At 54.6% G+C, this 19,655-nt stretch overlaps 1 protein-coding gene across 1 annotated transcript in view; it reads right to left on the reverse strand.

Annotated features, from left to right (window-relative positions):
• Positions 1-15,559, reverse strand: part of WNT3A (Wnt family member 3A) — a 65,260-nt gene extending 49,701 nt beyond the window's left edge. The window contains exon 1 of the mRNA XM_065917304.1: positions 15,489-15,559. Within this exon, the coding sequence (XP_065773376.1) occupies positions 15,489-15,559 (71 nt within the window). The remainder of the gene's footprint in view (positions 1-15,488) is intronic.
• Between the last annotated feature and the right edge of the window lie 4,096 nt (positions 15,560-19,655).

Genomic DNA, 19,655 nt, shown 5'->3' on the forward strand with positions numbered 1-19,655 from the left:
TTCCCTCTTCGCAGCAAGTGGGGGCTACTGTCTCGTTATAGTGTGTGGATTTCTCACGGCAGTGCCTTCTCTCACTGCAGAGCATGGGCTCCAGGGTGAGCAGGCTTCCTGAGCTGTGGCTCATGGGCTCTGGAGTGCTGGCTCAGTAGCTGCGGGGCAACGGTCTACCTGCTCTGTGGCATGTGCAATCCTCCTGGACCAGGGATTGAACTGGTGTAGCCTGCATTGCAAACTGGACTTTTAACCATTGGAGCACCAGGGATTTTTTAAGCAGGAGTGAGCTGTCACTTCAGGTGAGGCTGCCCTGATCAGCTCTGGCTCTTCCACCCTGTGATTCAGGATGTTTTGCACCCATCTGTTCCACATTTTGACACTCCACATGGGATGTGATTTGCAAACAAATGTCGAACTCTAGTTGATGATGAGCCAGCCAAAGTCTTCAGGGAAAGAGTGGATTGAGGTCACATAAACACACACAATGAATAGGTGGGTGAATAGAAGGGATGGTGAGGTATGGAATACACTGGGTCAAGCAAAATGTGCATTGTGGGTACCTAGGTGTTCTTTGTTCAAGTCCTGCATCTTTTTGGATGTTTGAACACTTCCTGATGGAACATTATGGTAGGGTTTGCCCTTCATGGCTCTGGTCTTGGAGCCTTTCTGAAGGGGGCTGGCTCCTGAGGTCTGTGGGGTTCTCTCCTTCTCTTCTGTTGCTGGCAGCCGGGCTCAAACTGGAGAAGGGATGAAGATGGTCTGTCAGAAGGAAAATCTACTCAATTGATTTCTGAGTGGATTTCTTTAACTGGCTGAATGTACTTGGAGACTCAGAACAAGTGGAAAAACAAAGGGCCACTTAATTCAGACAGAAAAAAAAAAGCGGACTCCATCTCTCTCTGTCCTCACCAGTCCCAGGGTGCTTGTCCCCCTGCCAGATGCCAGATGCCAGGGCTCACTGTGGGTGGCGGCTGAGCTGCCCATCCCCAGAACCCCGCGGCCTGTCCCCACCTCTCCTCACACTGCCAGACCTCAGTTCCAGGGAAAGCAGAGGGGCTCCCGAGTTCACGGCTTCTCCCCAGCCTCGTCCCAAGGTCGCGGTGCTGAGTTAGCGCCCCTACCCTGCCTTCTCCTGGCCTCCTCCCAGTCAGGGCCCGTATTCCCACTCCCCAAGCAAGGCCAGAGTCCTGGCAGCCAGCTCCCAGCCCAGAGGGAGAACTTCCAGCCCAGAACTCCCCTGTTCTGGCCTCCACCAATCCCAACTGTATCCCTCTTCCACCCACGCTAGACCTGGTGGCCCCTTAAGTTCCTTGAATTATTTCCAGAAAGGTTCCTCTGTCCCAGAGCTGGGCAACAAAGAGGATCCTGGTGATGCAGACCCTGCCCATGTAGGGCAGAAAGTTGAGGGGGGGGGGGGAATCCTGTCAGACATGGGAGGAGTCTGTGTGTGGGAGAAAGGGGGCAGAGAAGGGTCACAGGGGCCCAGTTGATGTCACTGAATTTTGGTTGAGACTTCAAGGATAAATTGGTTCATAAACATTTATACTGAATATCCAAAGTGTGTTCACTAACCTTACTGTGGTAATCATTTTGCAATATATACATCATTATTACATGGACATACATCAAATAACCTTACACAATGTTATATGTCAACTGCTACTGCTGCTAAGTCACTTCAGTCGTGTCCGACTCTGTGCAACCCCATAGATGGCAGCCCACCAGGCTCTGCCGTCCCTGGGATTCTCCAGGCAAGAACACTGGAGTGGGCTGCCATTTCCTTCTCCAATGCATGAAAGTGAAAAGTGAAAGTGAAGTCGCTCATTTGTGTCCGACTCTTTGCGACCCCATGGACTACAGCCCACCAGGCTCCTCTGCCCATGGGATTTTCCAAGCAAGAGTACTGGAGTGGGTTGCCATTGCCTTCTATACCTCCATAAAGCTGGAAAAAAACTCCAAACTGGACATGTGCTATCTTCTCAACATTCCCAAGATTCAGATTTCTAATCCGAGGAGGAGGTAGGTACCCTCAGTCAATTAATACTTGGAAGATGAAGATTTGTAACTCCTTCCTCCCATGATCTTCCAGGAGGAGGTGGAAGGTACATTGACCTGGGGCTGGGGGCTGGACAGGTTGGTGGGGAGCAGCGTCCACCAGGACTCTGGGCCCCAGACCCCAGGAACAACCAGGAACTGTCCTGTTTAACGGTCTCTCCAGGAACTAGAGACAGCTTAGTGGGAGAGGGATGCTGTAAACTGAAAAGTGCTGCAACTACAGGGCGCCACCACCTTGGTGTTCTGTGCTCCCCAAGTGCTCAGAGCACATAAAACGCAGTAACACCAATGCAGCCTGGACTCCTGAGTCAGATCCGGGAGTAGAGAAGCATGTCCCTGGAGAGACTGCCGAAGTCAGCCTGTGTTGGGCTGTGTGCTAGCAAGGTCTCCATCCTGATAGACAAACCGATTGTGTGAGATGTGAGCACTAGGGGAAGCAGGTTTGGCCTGTAGAAACTCTCTGCTCTATAGTCAAGTCATCATCCCAGACCCAAGGGAGGAGAAAGAAACAGTTACAACTAAACAAGCAGACTGACATCGGGTTACAACAACAGGGAACAAGCTTGTGATTCAGGACCATGAGTTTCTTTATTGAGCCTACATAGTGGGCTGAGGGCTCAGTGACATTTTGTAACCTGCACCAACTGCCATCATCTTCTGAGATGAAAGTATCTGCTTTCCCCTGGCGATAGCAGAAAACCACAAAGGCTATGGCAGTTTGTCATCTCCATTCATAACTGAAGGTGGGTTCAACTGCAGTTAGTGGTGGGTACAAATAAAGATGTCATTTTCTTGTCCCAGGGGACTGGCACCCAGAGGGAGATGACTCAGGAGCATTTGGGAAGGGACATGTGGTTTGAGCTTTCCAGGTGGTGTTAGTGGTAAAGACCCTGTCTGCAAACTCAGAAGACATAAAAGACTCGGGTTTCAATCCCTGGGTCAGGAAGATCCCCTGGAGGAGGGCATGGCAACCCACTCCAGTATCCTTGCCTGAAGAATCCCCTGGATAGAGGAACCTGGTGGGCTATGGTCCATAGGGTCACAAAGAGTTGGACATGAATGAAGCCACTTAGCACACACATATGAGATCTGATGACAGAGAGCAGCTGTGCACACCCTGAAGGAGGTGGTTGCTCTCCTGCTCTCCTGGCCACCAAGTCCAGGTTCTCACAAGGCCTCCAGAGTGCCCACCTTCCTGTCTGGGACTGTGAATACAGACAGATTACACTTGCTATATCTGCAGGACATGCAGTGGAAAGCAGACATATCAGGGCCACCAATCTGGGTTACTCTAACCACAAGTATGCTTTCAAAGCAGAGTCTTCACCTAGCAGCAGAAGTCAGAGACATCAACAGCGTCTGAAGCTGTTGCTGGCTCTGAGATGAAGGTGCTGCGTTCTGAGACCATAAAGTAGCCTCGAGGAGCTGAGAACCACCGTGGCAGACAGCTGTAAGAACATGGAGACCGCAAGGACCAGAATTTGACAGCTGGGTGAGCTTGGGAGCACATTTGTTGCCAGATTGGCCAACACTTTGATTTTGGCCTCTAGACATCATAAGCAGGAAACCCAGGCAAACCACCAAGATCTCTGGCCTGTAGAGCTGTGAACTAGTGCACAGGTGCTGTTTAAAGCCATAACTCTGGTCGGTTGTTACTCAGTAAAGACTAAATATTCCCCATCTCTCTCCTCTGCATGCTGGCTCTTTTCTCTTGCCCTCAAAGCTGCTCAGGCCAGGAGGCGGCTCCTCCAGGTTCAAGCCACTGCCGCCTTCAAGGGCTGGTCACCACAACCTTTAGACAGCTCTCCCCTTCCTCCACCTCTGTCCCCAACAGCACCCCTCCTCAGGGACCCACTACCACTCTCTCGGAGGCTGGTTACTTCTTCTTTTCAAGCCCCTGGAATCTTTTCTTCCTGCATAAGTCGAGCTGCTTATCTGGCCCACCTGCCCCACCAGCATCACCTGTGTGGTCCTGCGCCTGGCCCTGGCTGCTATATGACTCTTTCCAAATGATACAACCTGGTAGGTGGGACCCCAGGGAATCTCCTGGACCAAGAAGCTGGGGATAGAGCAAGACACCTGACCAACATCATTACGTTAACTTGGCAGGATGGGGTTTTGGCATGTTGGCTTCCCCTTTCCAGTATGTTATTACGCCCTTAAAACATATTAAATACCAGTCATGCAAGATAACATTTATGAACAGCTATCTTGGTGAGCGTGGGCCACCACAACAAAGAGCATAGACTGGGTGGCTGAAACAACAAACATTCATTTCTCACAGTCTTGAGATGAGGGTGTGGACATGGTGGGGTTCTGGCGAAGGGTTCCTGGTTCACAGATGGCCAGCTTCTTGCTGTGCCCTCATATGGCAGACAGAGAACTCTAATATCTTCTTCTTTTAAGGAAACTATTCCCATCACGGGACTCCACCTTCATGACCTCATCTAACCCCAATTACCTCCCAGAGGTCCCACCTCCTAATACCATCACACTGGGGGGTTGGGGGATCAATGTATAAATCTGGGGGAACATGAACATGCAGTTTATGACAGAGAGTAAGGTAAATGTCATGTTCAAGAACAGCCCCACACAGAAACCACTGAACCCAAAGACAGAGGACACCGTGGGGCTCCTGCGTTTGATGTGACACTGTTTCTAGCACAGAACTGTCATTGAGGGGCAATGTGTACGGTGGCTCCCATCTGCCCCCCGGCTGGTCCCCTCTGCCTGTTGCTGTGGCCTTTGCACCTGGGTTTCCCAGCCACAACACCAGATGGCTGGAGGGAGAGGTGGGCACACTCAGGGTGGCCCTGGGCTGGCAGCACGTGCGCCACAGAACCTGTCAGAAGCGCAAGTTCCCCGATGGTGCTGCCCCAGGCCTGCTGAGTCAGAACCTCGGGGCCAGCGCCCTGCTCTGACAGGCCCTGCAGGGGCTTCTGTTTCTTGCCCGCGTTTGGAAACCACTGATTCTGGGATCACTGAAGGTGAGCCTAACTTTGAGTCCCGGGACTTTGAGTCCAGGGAGCCTCTTGAAGCTTCAAGTCCAAACCCTTTGGTCTGGCAATCAAGGTTTCCTTTGATTTCTGTTTCTAAATCCCAAGGCTTCCAGCAACTTCTGGTGCTGCTCTCTGAGAACATGAATTCCATTATAGTGGCAGGAGAGAGCACGCTCAGCCAGGCTCAGGAGTGGGGCCACTGTATCCCCTCCCCCCAGAGCCCCATCTGTCTCCATGGGGCTGGCCACTTGCTTCTCTCCAGCCTAGTATCTCAGAGCCAGCATTAAGTGAGATCACCAGGAGCCAAACCCCAACTCTCATCTGGGGGTGGTGAGGATCCTAAAAAGAGCCAGGTGGTGACAGAAGAAGGAAGCAACAACGGTGAACATTCCAGAAGTGTTGTGGTGGGAAGGATGATGTTGAGGCAGGGCACTGACTTTCCATTTCCAAACCCAGGGCAGTTCAGTTCAGTTCAGCTGCTCAGTCGTGTCCAACTCTTTGTGACCCCATGGACTGCAGCACACCAGGCCTCCCTGTCCATTGCCAATTCCTGGATTTTAGTCAAACTCATGTCCATTGAGTCGGTGATGCCATCCAACCATCTCATCCTCTGTCATCCCTTCTCCTCCTGCCCTCAATCTTTCCCAGCATCAGTGTCTTTTCAAATGAGTCAGCTCTTCCCATCAGGTGGCCAAAATATTGGAGTTTCAGCTTCAACATCAGTCCTTCCAACGAACACTCAGGACTGATTTCCTTTAGGATGAACTGGTTGGATCTCCTTGCAGTCCAAGGGACTCTCAAGAGTCTTCTCCAACACCACAGTTCAAAAGCATCAATTCTTTAGTGCTCAGCTTTCTTTATAGTCCAACTCTCACATCCATACATGACTACTGGGAAAACCACAGCCTTGACTAGATGGACCTTTGTTGGCAAAGTAATGTCTCTGCTTTTTAATATCCTGTCTAGGTTGGTCATAACTTTTCTTCCAAGAAGTAAGTGTCTTTTTATTTCATGGTTGCAGTCAGCATTTGCAGTGATTTTGGAGCCCCAAAAAATAAAGTCAGCCACTGTTTCCACTGTTTCTGTATCTATTTGTCATGAAGTGATGGGACCAGATGCCACGATCTTAGTTTTCTTAACGTTGAGCTTTAAGCCAACTTTTTCACTCTCCTCTTTCACTCTCATCAAGAGGCTCTTTATTTCTTCTTTACTTTCTGCCATAAGGGTGGTGTCATCTGCATATCTGATGTTATTGATATTTCTCCCGGCAATCTTGATTCCAGCTTGTGCTTCACCTAGCCCAGCGTTTCTCATGATGTACTCTGCATATGAGTTAAGTAAGCAGGGTGACAATATACAGCCTTGATGTACTCCTTTTCCTATTTGGAACCAGTCTGTTGTTCCATGTCCAGTTCTAACTGTTGCTTCCAACCTGCATACAGATTTCTTAAGAGGCAGGTCAGGTGGTCTGGTATTCCTATCTCTTACAGAATTTTCCAAACCCCGAGGAGGCATACTCAGGGTCTTGCTGAGAGAGGCTCTCTGAGGGGTCACAAGGATGGATGAGGTCTCATTAATCTCCCAGGAACCCACTCTGAGTTTTTACCTGGGTGTCTGGGGCTTCAGGTTAATTTTTCAGTCTCCCCCTCAGCCTCTCACATGCTTTTCGGGTGTGCAAACTGAGGTCCAGATGGAGATGGTGGGGCCTGACTCAGGGCCACTCACAGGAGGTGGTATCAGGTGAGCCCTGAGTGTGGGAACCCCATAACCAGTCACTCCTCATTTATGCTCTGGCCCATATGTCTAGGTCATTGTGAGGGCCTGACCTTGTCTCACGATCTCTTCCTCCTCATGGCCATTGCCAGCGCAGGATGTTCTAGCCAATGATGACTTCAGATCTCATCAGCCCTGCCCTGATGGACAAAAACTGTGTCCTGAGGCCTCAGGGAAAGCCAGGCGGGAGGGGGTGTGCCACCCTTCTCCTGGGAACCACCAGGGCCCTGCCCTCACTGCACCCACTTCCTTCACCCTGCACCTGGCCACCATGATTCACCCGATGAGGAATCTGTTCCATTTCCCTTCCTACTGCCAACCCTGAAGTGCCGCATGGCAACCCAGGAAGTGCCTGCATCCCCACTACCAGCCACCCCCTGGCTGGGAGCTAGAATCTTAAATGCCCAGCTGGATGTCACATCTGCTGTCCCAAAGGCCCCTCAAAATCAGACTGTCCCAAACTGAATGCATCCTTTCCCCGCAGCTATGGGGAGATCCCTCTCTGAGCCCTGAGCCTTCACCCTAGGTTCTGGAGAGATTCTGCTGGCAGAGCCATCCATACAGCAGAAGGGGGCAATGGTCAGGCAAGGAGATTAAAGCACGCCCACACCACAAGCCTGAGTAGCTGCTAGTACCATCGCTGAGAAGGTCCCACAGATGCAAAATGTTTAGTGGAAGATGGTAAGCCTTAAAAAACAGAACATAGTCTTCTCTGCACACTGTTATTATGATCATGGAAAATGTGTAAGCAAAATGAGAAGAATCTAAAGTGAGGAAATGCCTGTATTAAGTTGGTAAGATGAAGAGCTTGTTTGTTTTCCAGGGTTTTGTGAATGCTATGTTTGGTTAATTTTTAGTAATAATTTGTTTGGGGGTGAGGGCATCATTTTCAACCCAGAGCACACACTTGTGCAGTTTGCAAAGTGGCCCCTAGACTCCAATTCCAGCCTATGGCTGGGGCCACGTGAGTCATGCCTGCCACCCAAAAGCACTAATGATTTTTCTCTCTCTGCCCCTGTTCGCTCCTGTTGAGGACTGCACAGTTGCACTGTTGAAAGGCCAGGCGCCTTGCCAGACGGTCTTACTCAAGATAGAGGAGAGGCGCTGGCTGTGACACGCAGGGGAAGGAGGCCACTCAGGACCCAGTCTGGGCCAACTGTGCTCCCCGGGGCTGATGGCCTTCACTCAAGCAGAGTTTACTGTAAATGTGTGGTGAAACCCGAGGACAGAAGCCACTTCTCACGGACAGAGGCTGGCGGCAAAGGCAGGACCTGGCGCAGACCCCCTCTGCCCCCGTCCCTGCCTGGGTCCTTTGGGGGTGGAGCCTCAATCAGAGTGCCTAAATGCTTGTGCGCTGTTATCTGACAGATCAGAATGGAGTCACAGGCTCTTAGGTCTCTTGAGCTCTGGTCTGATTTCTTTTTGCAAGATCAGCAAACACAGGGTACCTGTGCACTGTGGGCACAACTCTGCCCTTGCCTACGGCTGCCTGCTGAGGCTGGGACCTCACAGCAATTCTCAAAGAGAGAAGGGCTCTGCGGGGAGGAGGGCTCGGCCAGGTCTAGGGGAAAGGATGTGATCACCACCTCCTGGTATTCACTGAATTAACTGTTCTTGCCCTTCTCTCCTGGGCCTCAGTTTCTCCATCTGTCCAAGGAGGTGGTGGGCCACATTCTATCAGAGGCTCCTGGAGGGGAAGTGAGTCATAGGCACGGCGGATTCATCCACACCTTGGGGGATGGGTGACCCACATTCTATCCATACATCATCCAGGGTCACCTCTCCAGGAAGTGCTCTGGGCTCTCAGAGCTCCTAGCTGCCTTCTCTGTACCCCGCTGAAGCTTGCCACTCCGCCTGCCCAACCTCCCACATGTGGGCCACAAGGGGCCACCCCCAGAGAGCATGGCCACACTTTCCCTTGTCCTTCGAGGGCACAGATCTCTGCTCATTCCTCATCTGGGGCCCCCTGTTGCCCACTCTGCCTATAGGGCCTCTGTGGAGGAGCATTGTGGTTGGTCCCATAGACTTTCCTCGAAACACATGAGGATTCCAGAGTGCCTGTCCCATTTTAAATTGCTGTCTTCTAAGGTCAGGGCCTCTCCACGGCTGGACCAGGTTCCTATCCTCAGCCTGGAGGCCTTGAGTACAGGTTGGTTGCCTTGTGGGTTGATGGCTACCCAGTTTGATGGGTAGGCTCTGTCCTTTCTGGATGGAGCTGTTCAGGAGGCTCGTAGGACTCAGACTCCCCCAAGGGTGCTCATCTGCCCCAGGTGTTCTAGATTTTGCCTTCTCTTCCTACCCACTATGACATCTCCAAGAAGGGCCCACACGCCTCCTTGCTCTCTCTCTCTCGCCTGGAAGACCCCTCCCCAGCAGCTGGAGCACTTTTGGCAATGGGAGGGGCCATGAGGAGGGGCATCCCAAGGCCTGGATCCCTGGTGTCGGGGGCCACCTCTTCCCAGCTTCTGGGCTGCGTGGCCCTGCCTGCAGCCCTCCCAGCACCCTCTCCTGCCCCACCGGGCCGAGCCGGGATTACTGACACATACTTTGCGCAAGTCCCAGCAGGCGGGCAGAGGCTCCCGTGCCCGCGGCCATGCATTTGCCCGCTTCCCTGGGCGGCAGCGGCACGTTTCGTCGGGGAAGGAATGTGGAAGCACCAAAGTGTGAGACACCTCCAGGGTGTCACCTGGAGAGACTGGGAGGGAGACCGAGGCAGAGCTGGTCTGGTACATGGGGGGGACCCAGCCCTAGAGCCAGGGGTTCAGTCGAGGGGGCTGTAAAAACAGTCAGCTATGTTTTCATGCCCCCAAGCACAGGCTACCCAATACAGTTTCTGTTTTTCATAGGAAATATTCCACCCATTTATTCCTTCATTTACTTGTTCAACAAAGTCTTTTCTAACAGCTACAGGGGTGAAGGGCCAAGGTGGGGGGAAGGATAACATATACCCTGTAGGATCTCACAGCCTGGTGATATAGGTGCCATTCTTATGACAGTTCCACAAAGGTGGCGGGGGACAGGTTTCACAGGGATCAGGCAGCCTGGCCGGAGTCAGGGCCTTATTGTCCACCTCTTCATGTTACCCTACAGCATCCAGCCCAGTCTGGTGAGGAGTGAGGAGTCATGGTCAGATCTGGGGTCAGCTGAGCAAGGCTGGAAGTGTGATAGGATGCAGGGGTACTAGGAGGGGAGGGCATGCTGTTGGGATGTGGGGGGCAAAGGCATGCCAGGATGGGTTCATTGGTCACTGTGTAACTGTGAACTATCCCCGCTGTGCCTAGGGGAGTTTAGGGAACTTACCAGGAGGTCTATGAGTGCTGTGCTGAGCTGGGAGGGGGTGGGGGAGGAGTTGGGTCTCATAAACCCTGGATTCTCAGCCGCTGTAGTGTCTGTGGGATGCCCCCCGCCCCCACCTCCCCACCAAGGCAGGCTATTCCTTCCTCAGCCTCTGCTTCTACCCTTCCATGGATGGGCACCTCACTACCACCACTCTCAGATCGAGGAAGCCTTTCCTATACTGAACCAAAATCTGCCTTCTGGCTACCTATAGCCTCTGCTCCCAGGATTTGCTAGAGCCACACAGAAGTCCAGTCCTCCTTGCCCAACAATTTCTCACACACCAAACTTCAGTGGGGTGTCCCCCCAACACTTCTCAACCACAGGAGGCTCCAGTCCTTCAATTGCATTTGAAAGGGGTAAATACAAACTCTAAGACTTGGCTCAAAAATGCAAATGACAAGTGCTAGGTGATGGAGCCTCAAGGGGAATGACCCTTGACTTGGGCATGGCAGAAGCGGCCGTTGTAGGGGCTTCAGTTTCTCAAACTAGCTACAGAACTTGGGTTTGGGGTTTTTAAAATTCCTAATCCATTATTATAAATTACATTAAAAGTCTGCTAAAATAATACATAATACATTTTTAAAACCGCCATGATTCTTCCTGAACACCTATTTTCAACTTCTGTTCTTATTTCTTCATGAACAACCATCCATGGTGGGCTCTGGTCTGTGGATTACAGTTTGAATATAACTTATAATTTCAGGGACAGGAGATTTACCCAAACCCTGCCTTCCTTGTCCTGGCCTGCACGATGGTGGACAGCCCCTCTGGAACAAGGCAACTTCCATCCTTACAGGCTGGATATTTGTAAGTGAGACCCACCATGAAAAGTGTGATTTTCTAGCCTCTCCAGACTGTATTCCTCCTTGATTGTATTTACTCACCCCCTTCGCTGTCACAAAGAATTCTAGGAGATTTGTGCAAATAAAACAGAATCATTTAAAAAGATGACAAGAAGCCCAGTGAAATGCAGGGTTAGCTAGCGTGGGAGAAGCTGCCCCAATCTGAGTCCCAGACAGAGTCCCGAGTGTGTAGGTGGCCAAGTCATATCAAGTTGGATGTGAGAGGTGGGTGATGCTTTTGCATTCTGGAAGGACTGAGTACCATGATGAGCTTTCAAGGGATCAAGATGATGCATATTCAACTTGGTGATATAAAACAAGATTTCTGGTCATACATATTTTACCTATGGTCATTTCTAACATTGCTCTTCAATAAAAGGATGTCCACTGGTGGTTCTGTGGAGGAGCATCGTTCCTAGTACCCTGAGATCCTACAACACCAAGGGTGTCGAACTGGCATCTGGATTTCTTTAGTTTCATAGGCTAGCTGGTACCATCACCAGCCTCAGGGCTGCAGGGAGAGGCAGAGAGAGAGAGAGGGACAGACACAGAGATTCAGAGGGACAAATATAGACAGACAGAGAGGGACGAGGACAGACAGACACACAGAGAGACAGAGAGACAGAGACAGATAGGTGGAGAGGCGCGCACACACAGAGGGACAAACAGGGAGAAGTGAGAAGGAAGGATTGGCAGGAGGGACAGGGCTGCCCTGGGAGGCACCCGCAGCGGGGCAGGCTCACCAGGGAACGCCAGCTCAGGGAGTCTGGCTTGCTTCGGCCCTTCCCGGTTGAGAAGCCTCAGAGCCTGGCTCAGCCCTCCCAGATCCCGTGTCGTCTGACACAAGCAACCTCTTCCTCTGGGTGACTGCTCATCTCTCCCTTCCTCCTCCTCCCCCTCATGCTCCCCCCATACACCCTTTGAGGCTGTGGGTCCTGCAGAGAGCCTTTAGAGCTCTCTTTCATTCTCCCTGAATTACAGATGCACCTTTGCCTCACAGATATCAGGGTCCACAGTGGGGAAGCCTCTATTCCACCTGGGGCGGAGAAGACCCCTGTGTGTGAAGAACCAGTAGAGCCAGCACCAGGGAAGGTTGTGCAGAGAGAAAGTTCTAGAGTGTGTGGAGGGGTGATGGCCAAGCTGGCATTCCTCAGGGTCTGGATACAGGCTCAGAGCAGGGTGTGGGGTGCGGTGGGCTGGGGAGGAGGGCAGAGAAGCAGTGAAACTGGGGAGAACCGAGAGCACTGCACTGGGAGTCTGTCTCAGGCTGCTGAGCTGGCTGAGAGAAGACCCGACGTGGCCTCCCAGGGAGTTTCCGGGGTCGGCTGGGGTGACATCCACTCCAGGTACCATTCAGAGCTGGGGAGATCTAGGTACAGCAGAGACTGGTGGGGTGCTGGGTGGCAGGAAAGGGGAACCGACAGGAAAAGGAGGGCCAGGCTCTCTGTGCAGGTAAAGACACTGCAGCCGGAACTCCAGGAGGGTTAGAGGGGAGGGTGGAAGGGAGCTGAGAATAGACGCAGAAGGTGGGGAGATGGGGCACTGCAGTCTGGTGCAGGAGATGGAGAGGCCTAGCTTTGTGGGGAGGGGGCAGGGGAGAAAACAGGCTGACCTCCAGGGTCAGCCCCAGGGGAGGGGAGGGGATCACAAGACGCCATCAGCCCAGACACACGAAGTGGGAGGCAGGTGCCGGCAGCACATCACCAGCTGTGTACTGAGCATAGCTCTGCAAGGTTTCCGTGTGTTCCCCTGGACCATGATGCCTGTGCTGTGTTCACATAGATCTTTCTGATCAATTCTAATTAAACAAGAATTCAGTCTGGATCAGGGCAGTGTGGGGGAAGGGGCTAGCGAGTCCTCGTAGGTCTGCAGTACATGGCCCCATGGGATGCTGGTGGCTGGCCTCTGGGATCAGGTGCCTAGGCCTGTGTTCTGCCACCTCCCAGGTCCCTTCTCTGTCATACGACGAGACCAGAACACACGTTCTTGGAGGTCTCTGCAACTTCCAACGTTCTGGTCTTAGGGCTCTCTGTCTGTGCCTCTGCTGGGACCTGTCTCTGGACCTTGAACATCTAGGGTGAAGGACACTTCCAAGATGGTCTTGGGGAGGCGGCTGGCTCTTTAAATCCCCACAGGATGCGGCACCACCGCCTCCTCTCCTTCCACCCTCCCACCAAGACTACACCAACTTCAAAGCCTAATTACTCCCAATTTGGGCTGTTTCCTTGTTTCTCCAGGTGAGGAAGTCCCTGTCACTTTCACTTTCATATGCAAGGAGTTGGGGGTGGGGTGGGGGGAAGTGATGAGAGCAGGGACTTCATTTTGGGGAGGGAAGGTGAAACAGAATACCAGTTAGGGAGGCTGAGTGTGAAGGTGAGAAGTTATAAAGAGAGGGTCTCCCCCCCACACTCCAAGGCCTCACTGAGGGGTGGGGGAGCAGGACAGGGGGTTGGCAAGAAAAAAGAAGGAGCCACCTGTGGGAAACTCCATCAGGTTGGATATGAAGACAGAGAGCCTTCCTGCTGCTGTTAAACGCCATTTCTTTCTTTGTGAGCCCTCCTTTTCATTATGCTCATGTGCACCGTGGAGAGACCACATCCTTGCTGTGTCCAGATGGCCTGGGGGCAAAGGGAAGGAAGAGAGAAAAGTGCTGGTCCTCAGCGAGCCCTGGGGTTGTGGCCACCAAAGATGCTTCTTCTCAAGAAACAAGCGAGCAAAGCGGGGCGGGGCGGCTCCGTGGCACCCTCTTCCCTTCGGGGTTAGAGTTGCTCTAGACTCTTGATTGGGTGGGTCATTGAAAGGGAGGGGTGGGGACAGGACGCCCCTCCCCACTCACCTGGAGCGTGCCGGAAGCACCGAGCAGGCCCCAGGATCTTTCGGATGGAACACGTCTGGCCCCTGCGCAAAGGCTAGCATAGGTGTGTTGAGGGGAGCAAGGCCAGGGACGCTCAGGGCCGAGAGGACAGAGATTCAACGGCGTTGGGTGGCCAGAGACTGGTGACAGGGCCCTTCTTTATGGAAGAAGCGCGGGGGCGAAGGCGCTTCCTCTAGCGCCCAGGAATGCAGCGGCGGCGGGTTCTAATTAGAGGCCCCCGCGGGAGCAGGCCGCCGAGGGCTCTCTCCGACGCGCTCCCCTGGTTCCCCCGGAGTCAGTGTCCCCGCGTTCGTGGGCACGCCCGCTGCAGTCAGGAGCTGCAGGTGCCGCGCGGGTGCGGGACGCGCTGGGGTCTCCGCAGCACGTCCCCGCCGCCCCGCCACCTCTCCCGAGCCCTGGGACCCGCCGGTGCCTCCTTCTTGAGCCCCGCCCCGTCCCGCCAGGCTGCGCCTGGACCCGCGCCCCACACCTAGGGCGCCCCCGCTCCTGAACAATCTCGAAGAGAAAAATTATTATCGGATTAGATGTTCTTCGGCTCACTCAGTCTCCCCCCGCCCCAACTTCCCCTCGGCATAATTATTATAATTCCAGGCAAGCCGTCGGAGAGAGTTCCTGGTGTGTGTGTGTGTGCGTGTGTGTGTGTGTGTGTGTGTGCGCGCGCGCGCGCGCGCGCATGTGTATGTGAAGGTTTGTCTCTGATCTCGGTCTCCTCCAGCGGCGCGTTCAGGCCCCTCGGCTCCCGTATTTCCCCCAGCTGTGTTCGTCAAATCTTGGGCATCTCAGAGCGCCCCTGCCCTCTCCCCTGGGGAGCTGGAGCGACCCTTGCCTGTGGGGGCTCTACCGAAGTAGCATCCCTCCTCCCCTTGGGATTTGTGCGGTAGACCTTCAGGACCTTCTCTAGGTTCATCTGCACTTCCATCACCAGGTTTAGGAGGGTTTCACTGGAATGTGTCTTGTCTGGAGTGCAAGACGTCTCCGATGTGGGTTCGCGGAGCCTGTCATTAAGGGGCCCTCAAACTCGATGCTTTCTCCCTCTTTACCTCTCCCGAAGCCCCCTCTTACCATCTCGGTCGGGACCGCGGCAGGAAGAGGCAGCAGGGCCAGGTGCTGGCCCCGGTGCGCCCGCCACTCCCGGCCGGGTCCCCGCAGTCTTTACGTAACTACGCTGCTTCGAGCTGTTCGGTCTTGTCTCACTGACTTTGCTTTAAGGTGTGTGTGTGCGTGTGTGGTGTGTAACACATGTCCTAAGGAAAGTCTCCGGCGGATCTCCCTCTCCCAGCTCGCCCTCCTGGCTTCTCTTGACCTCGGGCTGCCCAAGCGTTCGTGCCACCCGTGTGGATCCAGTTTCTGCCTCTCGCAGCTCACTGCTCGCCCCGTCCGACGCCGGGAGCTCCTCTCTGCCCGAGAGATCAATGTCCCCGGAAACTCCGCCACCCGCGTCCCAGCCCCGGCCCGAACAGGTCGAAAGTGGCCGCCAAGGAAAACAAACCACCCGCGGAACAGGAGGGCAGGGCAGAGCGTGGGCTCCGGGCCACCGCGGGGCCCTGCCCGAGGGGACGGTGACTGGGGGACGCGCACAGCCTGGGGAGAACGTGAGGAAGGCTCACTCACCACCAGATCGGGTAGTTGCCCAGGGCTTGCTTCAGGCCGTAGAGGAATATGAAATATCCGAGCGGGGCCATCGCCGGGCGGGAGATCTCGGAGGGCCAGGAGTCCGCCCCGAGAGCGCGGGCGCCGGAGCGGGCCGGGCCCAGGGAGCTCGCGGGCGGCGGCGCTGGGCCCTCCTGCGGCCGCGGGGTGCGCGGGGTGCGCTGGTGAGCGCGGGTGCGCGGGCTCCGAGGGCGGCGCTGAGCCAGGTGGGCCGGCAGCCGGGCGGCGGGCCGGGGCCCGGGGCAGCGCGGGACGGCGGGGGCGGGGCAGCGCCGCGGGGGGCGCCCGCCGGGGCCGGGACCGGGGCGGGGCAGGCAGGGGGCGGGCGGGGCCCTGGGAGCTAGCTCGGAGGCGGCTGCGGCGCCGGCCCCTCCCGTGGCCGCGGGGAGCGCGGGGGTGCCAGGGGTGTGCGGGGGTGCGCGGGTGCGCCGGCTGCACGGGTCGCGTTGTGCCGGACGGGCGGCTGGCCAGGCGGCGGCCGGACAGAGGTTACAGAGTCCGCAGGTATCCCCTCCGAGCTCCCGGGCCGCGCCCCCTCGGGGCTCATGGAAGGTTCCTGAGGTTTGCTACCCCGCGCTCCCTGCACTCACTGCGGGACGCTCTGTCCCGCTGTCGATCCTGCTCCGGTTTGGTCGCGCGCTCTGCCCCTTGCCCTCAGGTGGTTGGGGCTGCGGCTCCATTTCGTCCATTCCCTTACTGGGGGGCCGTTCGTCCGAGGCTAGACTCCTCGAGCCGCGCCTTGCGGCTCTGCTGGGAGCTGGGCCAATGGCGAGCGGCCAGGACAGGGGGAGGCCTGCCTGGGGACAGCTGCTGGGTGGGCATCTAGGGTGCAGCCCCGTTTCTGAAGGTCACTATTGGGAAACAGTCCAGCTCTGTTTAGGGGCAGGTGTTGATTGCTCCGCGTTCTCCCCCACACTCTGCTAGGGAAGTGAAGAGCAGTCCTGGCGCTTCTGGGCCCCAGGGACAGTGTAGCCGACTGGTGCCCAGGCTCTGGAACCACTGAATGCACAGTCTGCCCAGGGTGGCTGGCTTCTTCAGCCAGAAGCGATTTCTGACAACTCGGGTAAGCCTTATGATTTTTGCTGATGGGGAAAGGGAAGACCAGAGAGGGTAAGTGACTTATCCAAGGTCACAAAGAGTGGCTAGCCAGTTCTCTAGCTCCTACTCCACTGCAAAGCTGTGTTTGCATATTCATCCGTAGCCCAGGGAGACAGGAGCCAGAGTTATTTGGGGAGAGGAAGATCCAAGTCAAGAAGTCTTCCCGGTTTCCCTTCCCTCCCCCACTTTGTGTATTAGCAGGAGACCCAGTCAGTCTCAATGACTGTGAAGAAAGGCGGGCAGGAATCCATGCTAGTGTTTTGCAATTGAGAGGAGGACTATGAATAAAAATCCCAACTCCAGGCCCTTCTGTATTGTCTCTTCTTGTGGACCATCGGCCTCTCCAGAGCCCCTGAGCCTTGCCTTACCACCTGATCTGCAGAGTGTGTGACTCCACCAAGAGGCCTCTGGCTGGCATGTGGCTGCTTCTCAGGGCAGGGAGTGAATTAGTGACCCTACAGGTTTAGCACTGGCTGGAGAGCTAGAGGCAGGCCATGCCCTGTGACATGCTGGCCCATCCACCTTGATTTTCCAATCTGTAGAGGGTGCTTGTGGGGTCCTATCGATGTGGAGTAAGAGCCACTCTCTTTCAAGGAGTGTTGCCTTTCCCGGCACTGCCAGTGGGATCCAGTTGAGTCTACGCATGCCTGGTCCTTCTGCGCCTCCTCTGAGTCACCGTGCCCCCTCACCCGCAGAGGAAAGGAGGGAAGAGTTTCGGAATGAGGCAGGTTGGGGAGTTAGCTCGTCCTCTTCTGGACTTCCCCTCTCTCAGTGAAAATCCCACCCAATTATCGCATTACTGGGGACCTGGGCTGTGGGAGTAGGGTGGGGCCAATCCTGATGCAGCAGACTCCCACCCCCCTCCCCAGCTGTGGGGCCCTGGGATTAGAGGCTGCTGGCTCCTCACACACAAGGGGAGTGGATGGCTGTGTCCTGCCCAACGACGGACTGTCCCGCTGCGACGGGCTCTGGAGAGGACGGAGCTGGTGGGTGCTGTCTCCTCAGTCCTGCCTCCTGCCTCCTCATCTGCCACGCCCCTGCTGTCCTCCTTTGCTGCTTGCTTCTCTCTCATTTGGTCCCTACTTGCTGCTGTTTTGTTGCTAAGTCGTGTCCGACCCTGGTGACCCCGTGGACAGCCCTCCAGGCTCCTCTGTCCATGGGGCTTCTCAGGCAAGAATACTGGAGTGAGTTGCCATTTCCTTCTGCAGGGGATCTTCTTGACCCAGGGATTGAACCCATATTTCCTCCATTGCCGGTGGATTCATTACTGCTAAGCCACTGGGGAATGAATCAACCCATTCATTTGGTTTGTGCTCTCTGCCTAAGCTATGTGGCAGAGAGGAAGAGAGAGCTGGGCACCCTGAGCTTGGGAAGCCTCCTATGGTGCAGGGAGAGAGAGAGAGATAACTGCTCCGATTCCTCTCCCCCATAAAGATTCCTAGGTCTTTAGAGTTCCCTGAAAAATGTTCATCACAGTGTGCCTTTGAGCGAGCTGCAGCCAGGGCAAGTTGCATGGTGGCGCCGCGCTGGGGGCTTCCCGAGCTGGCATGGTGATCTTGCAGGGTTCTTTTCCTTTGCCACGATTCTGTAGTTTTTTTGGAGGCTTTGACCTCAAACAGCCATGTAAGTGTAGAGAAAAGGGGGAACAGCGATCCTTAGTTGGGTGGCAGGAACTTAGAGGGACGTCTGGAGAGCAGTGCCACCTGAGTCCAGATGGCGAGGGCCACCAGCCCTCCACAGACCCTGTGAGGCTCTCATGGGGCTTGTGGCATGGGGAAAAGGGGACCCCACTGCATTCTCTGGGCATCATAGAAGCCCCTTGAGGAGCCCAGGATCATGGGGGTGGGGGCTGTCCCCAGGCTGGGGTAGTGAAGAATACTGGGGCAGGAGGGGGATGTTTCTATCATAGCTGAGTCAGTGGAACTCTTTCCTGCCCCCTGATGTTCAGCTGGAAGTTCTGCAGTCTGACTTAAGGACAGTCAGCCTTGTGGCGTGGCATGTCTGCTCTGCACTGCTGCTCGCTGGTCACGCCGGCCGTGGAGTCTGGGTTCCTTCCCTGAGGGTGAAGGGGAGGATGCCTTCCTGGTAGCGCCGTCTGCTGTCACATAGAGGGAGCTTCTAGGACTGGCCCATGGCCACAGATCTAATACAGCATTCTGAAGAATTATGGATGCCCTTGGAGAAAAGATTTTTTTTTTTTTTTTTTGCCTCACTATAGATCTTCCAGAGACCCGTTGGGGCTGCGTTCCTTCCAGAGTAGTCCCAGAGGGGAAGGAAGGAAGATATGGCCCCAGGAGCGTTGGTGGTCCCTTCCAGGAAACAGGGAAGGGAGGGCAAGGACCCAGGGTGGGTGAAGGAGCCCAGATGAAAGGGCAGTTTGCTTTCTGAGCCAGTGAACTCTTGTCCGTGGTAGCGTTTGAATCCCAGTCTGGTAGGTATCAGGTAGAAATCCTTCCGGTACTGGGGAGAGGGGAGCCAGGCTTTCAGACACTAAATGCCTAATCATTCTCTTTCTTCTTTTTCAAAAAGTTGGGGGATTAAAAAATAAAGTGGCAAAAAAAATTTTTTTTTAAGTTGAGGGGAGGCAGGAAAGGCTTTGGGTAGCTGTGAAGCCCTGCAGCTGTGACCTCGGAGGGGCTATGAGAGGACAAGCTGAAGGTCTAAAGTCAAAGGAGGGGTGCTCTTTTTACCTTCAGGCCCATTTGGTTCTAAGCTCTTTCTGGCAGCTTCCCTGACCTGCCGTGGGGCTGTCATTACTGGGACACCTGCTCTTCAGAAGTGGGTGCTTATACTCAGAGGCAGAATTTCTGTCCATTTTCTGTCATTTGTTTTTTGCCTGAGGTCAAAAAATGCATAACAGTTTTGTTTAGCAAGTAGTTAGGTCCAAATAATGTATTAGTTAGTAGCTCTTGGGAAAAGAAATTTATATAAGTTAAAAGAAAAAAATGCTATATTTATTTCATCCTCACATAACTGCAGTCACTTACCCATGGGAAGTGTGTGCCTGCAGCCTCAGGGGAGACACTTTGC

This window comes from Muntiacus reevesi, chromosome 1 (assembly GCF_963930625.1).
Source record: "Muntiacus reevesi chromosome 1, mMunRee1.1, whole genome shotgun sequence".
In the NCBI taxonomy this organism is placed as follows: domain Eukaryota; kingdom Metazoa; phylum Chordata; class Mammalia; order Artiodactyla; family Cervidae; genus Muntiacus; species Muntiacus reevesi.